This window comes from Paroedura picta, chromosome 15 (genome assembly GCF_049243985.1).
Source record: "Paroedura picta isolate Pp20150507F chromosome 15, Ppicta_v3.0, whole genome shotgun sequence".
NCBI lineage: Eukaryota > Metazoa > Chordata > Lepidosauria > Squamata > Gekkonidae > Paroedura > Paroedura picta.
In genome coordinates this window covers 2,520,855-2,531,772 of record NC_135383.1, presented here as the reverse complement: position 1 = coordinate 2,531,772, position 10,918 = coordinate 2,520,855, and the positions used below count along the sequence as shown (strand labels likewise).

Sequence of the window (10,918 nt, the reverse complement as noted above, 5' to 3'; positions counted from 1 at the left end):
CTTTCTTCCACCTCCTCTGCTTTTCCATGCAAAGCCAACCCAGTGGATTAGGCTACCCACTTGGCATTGTTAAATACCGCTGCAACCCTCCTATTGTATCTGTGTCCTATAAATAACAGCCTAACAGATCCGCACGTCCCACTCTCTGTTTTGGTATTTAAATGACATCAAAGCCACCTGCCACATTTTTACAACCAGAGTGAGTTAATGAAGACCTTCACATGAAAGCCCCTGAAAAGAGCAAAAGCGAGCCGCAGACAGGAACTGGAAGGGTGCGAATATGCTGGGATCTGAGACGACCACGAACACGTACACAGTGAGCAGCAGGCAGTGCGATTATTAATTATTTACAAAAAGAACCTGAGCACGTCAGCGCGGGCTGGGGGGGGATAAAGATGCGGAAACATCACTCTGGGAGCCTTCCATCAAGCTCGTGTTAATTAGCGCAGCATGTGAAGCAGGAAGAAGCCATCCAGAGATGTTTTATTCTCCCGTGAGGTGGGAGACCTGCCATTTAGGCATCGTTTATCCTTAAAACTGACTGAGAATGCTTTGGAAGGAATTAGAGGCTTAATATAATTTTTTAAAACCCTCCACGTTCTTGTCTTCCCCTCACTTTGCCACTTGATCAGGTAACCATTGAAGGACAAGGCCCCAGAAATCCCACACCCCACACTCAGGAAACGGCAGCTTCACATGCTGATGACGCAGAACTACACGAATATGTACTGCCAGATGTGAGATAGCTGCTTCCAGGTATAAAATGTATATTGGAATGGATAATCTTTCACGACTATGCTAATTTCTACACAGGGTATATATCTGCATTCTGAAGGATTCAGACCACCTCTATAATACCTAGTGGCCCATGTAAAGTTCAGGCACTGCTCCTTAAAATGTTTCTTTTCTGCTGAAGTAGAAAATTCATGTTTTGAAATTTAGCTGCTATCAATATTCATATTTTGTTAATGTTACACTGATCTAACTTTAATTTATAAGCCAGTAATCAACAATTTGTTTTAAAGGTGGGGGGGGGGGGCAAAGAAAGGTTGATATTCTGTTAACCACTGTTTATTATGTATGTATTATGCATGCTGCAAAGCACCTAGCCTGTTCGATTATGAGGCACCAGCAACTGGAATACGGCTGGTGAAAAACAGGAATCTGAGGATGCAAACATAAAGTAAATGTGACCTTCAGAAATTGCACGGCCTTGATCTGGACATCAATGTTTTGTAAGGGTGATGGAGAATGTTTGTGAAAAAGCACTGGTATGGGAAAGTGTATAGCAAATACAAAAAGGCATTTCCAGAGGGAAGAGGCCAAGCGCTGAATGAAAGGGATGGGGAAGCAACTCCCAAGTTGCTGTTATTCCTGACCCAGTTCTCAGCCGCAGATCTGATTCTCTATAGCTTTAAGCAGGGGACCCCCCCCCCATGGAGTCCCTAGGCCTATTTTCCCCTCCAAGCAAACACCACTGTGCAGCCTGAGTTGATCCCCTCCCCCTCCCCGATAAAATACATGACTCTTCTTTTGCAGCTCATGCCATTATGCGTCGGTTTTAGAAGCCTTTGGAAATGATGTACTATTGGATTTTGGGGGTATTGACCTTGTAGATTGTAAGCCACTTTGAGTTAGGACTCCATCTGTGGTACCTTTTGTAAAACCGGTGTCTCTTTAGCTGTTAAACATTGCACGTTTTTGTGGTCAGTCCAAGAGACCTCCAGCTGCCCCTTTATGGTTCCTGCCTTCTCTTTCCTCACTATAGCAGTTAAGCTCAGCCTTCTTTCCCACTGGACAGTTCCTCTGCACCAATCCTCCCATGATAATCTTCTTTGACATTCATTTAGGATTCTTTCGTAATCCAGCTGCCATTGTGTGCCGAGACCTTCCATTTGACAGCAGTCAAGGATTAATCCTGACACTAAGTCAAAAGAAGATCTCAGCCACGTCAGGGTCCCAGCTAGGGCACACATTTACTGGGGAGTTTGGCAGAGAGAAGCATGTGCCCATCCTTACTGACGGACAGATCGACCCTCCTAGAGGATAGCACTGCTTGATGCTTTTTAAATAGAATACGGCATGTCCGTTGCCATTTATTTAAAGTAATGTCATAGGAGAAAAGAACAGGCAAAACTTGCCCCTGTGCTCTTGGGAAGAATGCGGAGAAAAGAACCCGTCTGTGTGCTATATTCTGCAGTTCTGTGCAACCAACCTAGAATTGGTTTGCCAGCCCCCAGATAGGGCATGAAGATCTCCCGGAATCCCTACACATATCAGTTACCCTGGAAAAAATGGCTGCTTTGGAGGGTGAACTTTATGACATATCCTGCTTGAGGTCCTGGCTCCCTCCAGGCTCTGTTGCCAACATCTCCAGGGTATATCCCAACCCAGAGTTGGTTACCTAGAAATGTGTATAACATATGTACAGTATGACTATCTCACAGGGGCAATGTGAGAACAAAGAAGTATATTGAGCGAATTATCTATTTTGTATGTATTTTGTTTCAGATGCATTATAAATTTTTTATTGTCTGAATGGAGGCTGATTTTCATGGTTTTAAAATGTGATTTTATCATGAATGGTTTAAATTGTTGGCTACTGGTGACTCTTGACACGGCAGAAATGTAGGGTACAGATTATGTACAAAAATGAAGGAGAGAACAATGTCAAAAATAGCTTTGGGTGTCTGCTGGAGAGAAAAGCAGAGTATAAATATATTAATGCATTAAAACATACTGGTTCTAATATTAGAATTTTTTCCTGTTTGCAGGCAAATTTTTTTTAAGGATTAGAAATCCTGAGCTTTATTTTCAGTCGCTTTAAGCAATTCTGACTAGAGCTTTGCATGCTTAAGCACAAAGATCATACTCCGCCCACAAAAACATCCACAATTATATGTTTTGTGAGGGGGGGAGTTGTGGTTTAATGGGGTGGTTATGTTCTAAGGAGGGCATTCAAAGTTGGCCATCAAGATTAAAATGCACTTCTCATAGGTTTATTAATAAAGGAAGACATAAACTACACAAAGGCTGAGCAGCAAATGCAAATCCTGCTGCAGAAAAAAAAAGATCAAAAGCGACAGCCTGTTCAGAGCTGTGTTTGGCTCAGGGCAGGGATTTGTGGCAACGCAGGGCACGGCTTCGCTTTACCCTCTAATCATTGCTAATGAGTCTTCTGCAGCCTTGCAGGAAAAGGAGGTCCACAACCACAGGGAATTTGCCCCAGCTATTATTTAACTGTCAGAGTTTTGGAAATAAAAGCATGAAAGGGATGTTGCTTGCAACGGCCAAGGCCTGGACACACCAGCCACAGTTGTTCTTGGGGGAAATGATGAAGCCCAAAGGAAACAGCCCACTCTGGGAGCTAGGATCACATACCTGTCTCCAAGGTGACTATCTAGCTTCCTTTGGGGCATACCACACCTACCCTCCCTCCTGTCATGGCTACTGCATGAGAACAAGCGGGATTTGAACATAGCCTGCTTCCCTGCAGAAGGGTGAAGCCATGTTCATGAAGACTGCATCTCTTGAGCATTAGCCTGTCATGCATCAAAGCCACAGGACCCTAGCCAGAAATAAAGAGATGGTGCCATCCAGCTGTTTGCTCAGCTGCTAGATTTGAAGCCAAGAAGGATTTTTGCAGCAGTTAGCTGAATGGTGCCTTGGGGCATCTCGGTCTCCCCTGACATCTGTGGTCTGGCTCACTTGCTGGAGTCTTCTAAATTTATAATCCCATATCTCAGTGCTGGAGCCAAAAGCAAACATGAGACGCTACTAAAGGGGATTTAGAGAGGCCGCCTACAATAAGAGCTGAGTATCCATACACAGCAAGCCAGTTTATGCAATCAGCAGGATCAAGCTATCCTGACTGGTCCCTCACTCTGGAGACCTGGGCATTCCACTCCCTCCACACAGAAAACCAGGAACAAAATGTCAGCCTAGTTTTTGCCCTGACATGGTTTCTCTGTGTGCAGAAGCATGCAGGCACATAGACTCAGCCACTGCCCTTAGTCTACAATGATACAGTCCAGGAAAAGCTTTGCCTCTTGAGTCTGCTGGCTGCAACAGCCATGGTCACACTGACCTTGGATCTGGGGGGGATCTGTGTTTAGATGGTTGCTTCTACAATCCTCAATCAAGATTAATCCCTCCCTTCTCCCCCCCTCCCATCATGATGGGATCTCCCCACCCAGGTGTGACAAGTCTAGAACCAGCCCTAGGAGCTGAGTGCAGGGAAGGGTAGCCGCAAGATACTTTCAGCTTCCTCAGCTCTAATCTTATTAGGAATGTTGCCGCCAAGGCTGATTCCAGTCCCCAGAAGATTCTTGCCATTCTCTGGTGTCGGGCATCAGTTTTGTGAAGGATCTGCTGAGCCCGCTGTCCCTTAGCGAGCAAGCCGCCCTCCCGCTCCTGTGATGGCACTTCCAAAAATGCTGAATAAGGGAGAGAGAGTCATGCTATAGCAACATATTGTGGGCTGGTGTAGCCAGCAGGGTTTTGGCAGCTCACACAGGTCTGCAGGCCAGGAAAGGAGAATATAGGCTTTGTGCTCACTCCGTAAACCAGACAGAAAGCAGAACGGATTCTCAAATGACTATACAGCCAAGTTCATTGGGGAAACCACAGATACACACATGGCCCGCATAAGGCTGCCTTGTCCTGAATCAGATTCAGGTGGGCAGCCGTGCTGGACTGCAGCAGCAGACAAAACCTTGGTGTGTGCATGGGGGGGAAGGGGTGTGTGCTCATGAAAGTTTATACCATAAATAAAACTTTGCTTGTCTTAAAAGTGCCACTGGACCCAAACCTTTGCTATGCTCAATGAATGAATCAGTGTCAGCGCTGTCTGCTCAGACTGGCAGCTGCTTCCCAGGGTTTCAGGTGGCTTTCACACGACTCACCGCCTGACCCTTTGAACTGGAGATGGAACGGATTGAACCTGGGACCTTCTGAAAGGCAGAGGCTAACACCAAGATGTCAGTATAGCCAATAAGCTTCTATGTAAATCTGCCTGGGCTTAAAGTCGGAGGGGGGTTTATTTAGGGCTTGTAAGACAGATGTCCTCGCTTGAGACCCTGGAGAGCTGCTGCCAGTCTGAACAGACAATACTGACCTTGAGGGACCCATGGCCTGGTTCAGGATGAGGCAGCTTTGTGTGTTCGTGAAGATACCGAAAAGAGACTCTTGAGGCTGGATCCTGGCTGGATCTCCCGTGATGAGTGAAAACAGTTGTCGTCGTCCCCCCCCCACACACACACATACACACAAAGCAACAAGGACATCTTTGGTCCGCAGCGCCCTGGACCCCAAAGCCAGCCTCCCATGCTGTCGCCTGGAGGGTGACAGGCAGCCTCATGCTAACAAGGGAAGCGGCTCACGAGAATGACCCCTGCTCAGGAACAAAAGGGCCAAGCCTGCAGCACGGGGCCCTCTGTTTGTTTGTTTCCTTTGACTGGGGAGGAAGCTATTACACGCAGCCCCAGGAACACGGGGAGGGAAGAATGGCAGCTCCTGCCGTCGAGAACAGTCCCCGCTCCCCAAGGCGGCCACGGACGGGGCCTCTCGCGGCTGTTTGGGAACGCTTCCCTGTTGTTCTGACACAGAAAAGTTAAATTGCTGCAGAAGATTCCCAACCGGGCAGCTTTTGTTTGCCAATCAAGCCTTCCCTGGACAATGGCTCCATTCACAGCCACAGCCGAGAACGGTCGGCCGGCACACAATCTCAGCTTTCAGACAGATGCTGTTTCAGGGAAACACTGCTGCATTTGATACGGAGTTACACTCCCCCCACACTTAAAAAAAAAAGAGAAACAAGGGATTGCAGTAAAACAAACCATTTTTGGCAAGCCGCAAACCTGAGGCAGTCTTGCAGGCGAGCCAAGGGGAATGCATCCTGCCAGCACACCCCACCCCCCGCTCCACCCAAGAGAAATGTTTTAGTAGAGAAACGCTTGTTTCAACAGACACGGACAAAAAAAAGTTGCATTGAAAAGATAATCATTGTTAGGTTGTTTCCCCCCCCCTTTGTTTAAAACGTACCAGTTGGGAGGTTTTATCTTCTGAAGCCCAGCTGCTGAATACGCAAAGAGCACTTGGAAAACTTTTTGCTTCTTATTCAGAGAAAGAGCATTACAAAAAGTGTGTAAGAAATTCACAAATACAACATGTTAAAAAAAAACAACAACAAACGGACACCAAGCATCACCGATTGCAGGCAAGTGGAGCTGCCTTCCCAAGCGCCCTTCAGTGCTTCGACTTCTCTACCTCCAGACTTGCCAGAGCAAACACCTTGTCACCTGAGCCTGCAGTTCAACGAGAAAACCGGGGGGGGGGGGAGATCAAGCTTTGCATTAATCCGGTCATCAGCACCCCCTGCCTCCAAGGGCTGCTTCACTTCTCAACTGGTTCTTGTCTTTCCTCCTGAAGTCACAGCTGGCTCCTGGGGACCCCATAGTGTTTTCCAGGCAAGAGATGTTCGGGGAGGTGGTTTGCCACTGCCCAGAATTCCCTAGTGGTCTGACCCGGGTTGACCCTGCTTAGCCCCCCACATCTGACAAGATCAGGTTCCGAGTTCCGGAGGAGCCTCTGTGCAAAATTAAACAGGAAGCTCCATGGGGCCAGGGCCTGTATTCGTAGGGCCAGCGGAGGCCCTCCCTAGGTTGCAAGTCAATTTTCATGGTACAATCCATGCCTGTCATTTTAAAGTACCCATTTTCTTTCATGACTCTTGAAATGGCATGGGAAGGCCGGGATCTGCACTGGAGAATTATATTATGCATTCATGCCACACACGAAGCTGCCTCACACTCTAATCAGACTTTTGGCCCGTCAAGGTCAGCACTTGTCTAGTCAGACTGGCAGCTGATCTACAGAATCTCAGGCAGAAGCCTTTCATGTTACCTACAACCTGGTCAGTTCGACTGGAGATGCCAGGGATAGAACCTGGGATCCTCTGCAACAGAGGTCTCCCACTGAGCCACACATGAAGATGCCTCAGTTCATCAAGGTCAGCACTGCCTACTCAAACTGGCAACGGTTCTCCAGGCTCTCAGATGGAGGCTTGGGCCTTTTTTTTTTTTGCCAGTGACTGAGCCTGGCATCTTCTCCATGCCAAGCAGATGCTCCACCACTGAGCCACAGCCCCTCCCCAAAACCTGCTTGGCACTGCTGGCAACTTCTGGGTTTGTAAGAAAAAAATCTTCGTAATTCCAGCATAATAAAGCAGCTGAAGCAGAACAGAGGTCAAAAAAGCTTCTCCCACATTAGATCTGGTAATCTCTCAGAACAGCAAGCCGAACAGGGGCCTGGGGGCATGTTGGAGAGCTTGTGGATGACCCCTTGACCTAATAGCCTGGAGTGAGTCAAAAGGTCAGTTGACCATGCAGGGAAAGGACAGCAAACTGGAAGAGGTTCTGTCTGATTTTCCGGACAATACTCGGACACAAATAGCTACTAGATTTACGTGGGCAGGAACAGCTAGGAGGAAAACGGGGACGAGTTACTTTTGCAGACTCTTCCATGGCTAAATTACAGCTACCCATTTTTAACCAGGATTGTTAAGAATCCAGGAAAGAAAACTGGGCTTCACATCACTCCCCTTTCTGGTCAAAGTCAAGACACGGGATATACAGTCTTGTATGACAGTTAAGCAGAGCTTTATGCCTGTTACATAGAGGAAGCGGATAACCCGCACAGTCTATATCCCATGCATGCCTCCAAACACCACATCAAAACCAAGAAGCTTGACAAGTAAGAAGGCTCAGGTCTACAAGGCGTCATTTGTTCTCCCCTGATGACAGGGTAGCCAGGCACCTAAAGCAAGGGCGGCCAGGGATGACGAGGGGATGGACTTACCCAAGTCACTGGAGACTCTTTCAAATTGGCTCAGAGTAGCTCCCGCATTAGTTAAGAGGAACGCTTCTTCATCAGGAATCAACTAAACGAAAGACAAAAAGGGAAGAGATAGAGTTAGCCATACAAACGAGTTCTACAGTATTTTTTTCCTGAAAACCAGACCTACAAATGAATAGAAATGCAATCAGCTGTAAACAAGTTTTAAAAAGACTACAGACTTTGCTGGCATCAGAAGGTAGTTTTTAAAAAACGAACAATAAGAAAAAGAACAGGGCTCAAGCAGGATTTTCTGAACAAACGCAGAACCTTGAGAATTACCTTTTAAGCATGGCAATAAAAATGAAAAGGGAGCATGCGTGTGCGTTCGTTCCACAGTAGGAAGGGACAGGCTATCCAGCCTCAGTACCTTCTCTCCAAGCTTCCGGAGAGCAGTCAGGATTTCTAATTTCTGCTGGGTGTAAAGGTCTTGTCCCAACTTGCCAACTATCAGATCTCTGTCCATCTGTACAGGAAGAAACAGAATTTCACGCTTGATACAGAAGGTTTTACCCAACTGGTGGCAGTAATTCCTAAACCGAATGCCAGGAGAAAGCCAGTAATAAGACAACAGGTTCTGTAAGCCCAAAGTACCAATCCCAAACGGAGTATGCCTGTTATCTCTGTATGATTCAGCATTCACCTCCTTCCCATCTGCTTCCATAGGATGAAGGCAATTCTGCCACGCAGTTCATTGGATCTACTACAGCACTCTGATAGAATTACCTGCCCCCAGAATTTCCCAGCGAGGTGACTTGGGTAGAGAAAAAGGTGTGATTCATGCATCTTTTTTGACACTCTACATCAAAGTTTGGGGATCTAAATGAAGGATACCGCCAATGTAATTGGGGGGGGGGAGGGTTGGGATGCTCCAGAACACTGCAAGCCATGCCCACTTCGCCCGTTGCATACATTCAGAAAATGCATCCCACCAGTCAGAAGGCAGGGAAGGGCTTCCCTTTGTCATCCCCAGTTTATACATTTGTGCGTGTGGGTTTTTTTTAATGAAAATATATCTTACCTCGGCCAGTTTTGTCCGCAGTTGCCCAGGCTGTTTCTTGGCAAACATTCGAATGACTTCTGGGGTTTTAAAGGCTTGACTGATGGCGGCTTGGATTGCCTGTAAGGGAACATGGAAATCAACAGGGACATTTCACCACAAACACCAGCAGCGTCTCAGGCCTCTTTGCAGGCACAGCTACCCAGGGACACTCAGCTTCTGAGCTGTCCCTCTGTCGCTAGCAAGAAAGAATCCATCCACAACAGAACTTTCAACAATAATGCCCATGATTATAAGAGTTTAGGCACTTTCACAAGTACCTAATAACACACTTTCCATACATTTTCCATGGAGTTTACTGTGTAAAATGGCAAGACCCATTTGCCAACAACTGCTAAAGTACATTGAAGGTGCATTATTCGGTGTGCGTGTGGAAGCACCCTAACACACTACCTACCAGAATAAAATGTGACAAACTGAGTTCACGCACATTGAAATATGCCAAGTACTCACCAACTGCATTCCACTGAGTTCATCAACCAAAGTCATATTTCCAGACATGATCTTCTTGAGGGAGTCATTGAATTCACTCAGCTGCTCCAGGGTTTCCTTCTTGGTCTCCTCATACTCATCTGCATCCAATTCATCTCTGAATGACAGCCAACAGCACAGTCAACAACAACTATGACCCTGCAGACATTTTACTCATATGGTACCTAGAAGCTTCTGAACCCGCTATGTCCCACTGACCCTGCTTCTACAATCTCTTTCACGACAGCTCAACCTTTTTCTAGTAGCTCTTCATCACCTGCATTCTTCCAAATCTTGCAGTTGCTGCATTAACCTGTCCAGCTGTTCTTCCAGGTTCTGTTTCAACTTGCTGGTCTCACTTTTTCCCCTTGAAGCCATTTCCCATCACAATCACGATAAACCTTTGAAAGAGTCAAGAAAGAGGTTTGGATTGTGGATTCAAAGACCAATCATGAGTCAAAGTATCATAAAAGATCTTAGCATGAGTACAAAGTTGATATGTATTCTCACTAAGGACTCATTCTGTCAGAGTTGCACAAGGACCTGGGTTATTCTCATTGCTGTACAGAAGCATGGAGGCCCAAGTCTCCCCCTGCTGTTACTGGGGTTTACAACAGGCCTGGAGAAAGCTGTAACGATGCCCTGTCCCTTGAACAAAGGTTTAGTGTGTGGAAATGGGCAGAAGACTCCCCCAGAGCACAAAGATAAATAGCATCTGGTTAAATAAATACTACTAAGCCTGTAGTAAAGGAACAGAACACTTTGCTTTAGCCAAGCAGTTGCACCTGGAGCAACTTTTACTCCAAGGTATACTGCCTCTGAATATGGAGGCTCATGACAGCCATCAATAACCCTCTTCTCCAGAAATGCACCCAATCCTCTTTTTAAACCATTCTAAATAAGTACCGTTCACTGTAATCTCTGGCAGCAAGTTCCACAATCAATGCAAATTACATTTTCTTTGCCCTGAATCTAGTTCCGAACATCTTCACTGTCACCGTCCCCTCGCACTGTAATTTGAAAATGAGGCAAAAACAGGGCGTTTGCAAGAGCAGGAACATGAAAACACAAAACAGTGTGCAGCACTTTTGGAGGAAGGGTGGAATACACACGCAAAGGAAAGAAAATAAGGACTGACTCATTATGGTCTCTTTCTCGGGAAACGGCGGAGTCAGTTGCAGCTCCTCCGAGGAAGCGTCTTCAGACCCCAACTGCTAACCCCAAACCCCCCAAACCTTCCCATTCCAACGCCCAAAGCCCCCCGGCCCCTTCTTATCCGCATTCCCAAGACCCAGACCTAGCAAGCTCCCGCTTCTTACCCAGGTTTCTCCTCCTTCTCCGGCCTCCCCACCCAAAAAAACAAACAGCCGCGATCCCCGCAATCACATCCTTCCTTCGACCAGCGCCTTAGTGCATTCCCCGGGCCAACCCCCCTCACTTCCGGTTTCGGACTGCTGGGGAGCCTCTCCATGCATCGGACGCGCGTTCGCTTCC

General features: G+C 46.9%; 1 protein-coding gene across 2 annotated transcripts; it reads right to left on the bottom strand.

The window, feature by feature from the left end:
* Nucleotides 1-5,983: 5,983 nt before the first annotated feature.
* On the bottom strand, nt 5,984-10,888 carry LZIC (leucine zipper and CTNNBIP1 domain containing). Of its 2 annotated transcripts, none has more exons than XM_077312193.1 (7): nt 10,744-10,888; nt 9,702-9,825; nt 9,407-9,542; nt 8,915-9,013; nt 8,264-8,359; nt 7,858-7,939; nt 5,984-6,305 (listed from the first exon to the last, which is right to left on the bottom strand). In XM_077312193.1, exons 2-7 carry the CDS (start codon nt 9,800-9,802, stop codon nt 6,247-6,249), a joined length of 573 nt encoding a protein of 190 aa, XP_077168308.1. In that variant the 5' UTR covers nt 9,803-9,825; nt 10,744-10,888; the 3' UTR covers nt 5,984-6,246. The 2 variants fall into 2 exon arrangements, with proteins under 2 accessions (XP_077168308.1, XP_077168309.1); XM_077312194.1 differs by lacking the exon at nt 10,744-10,888 and adding an exon at nt 10,331-10,434.
* Nucleotides 10,889-10,918: the final 30 nt, after the last annotated feature.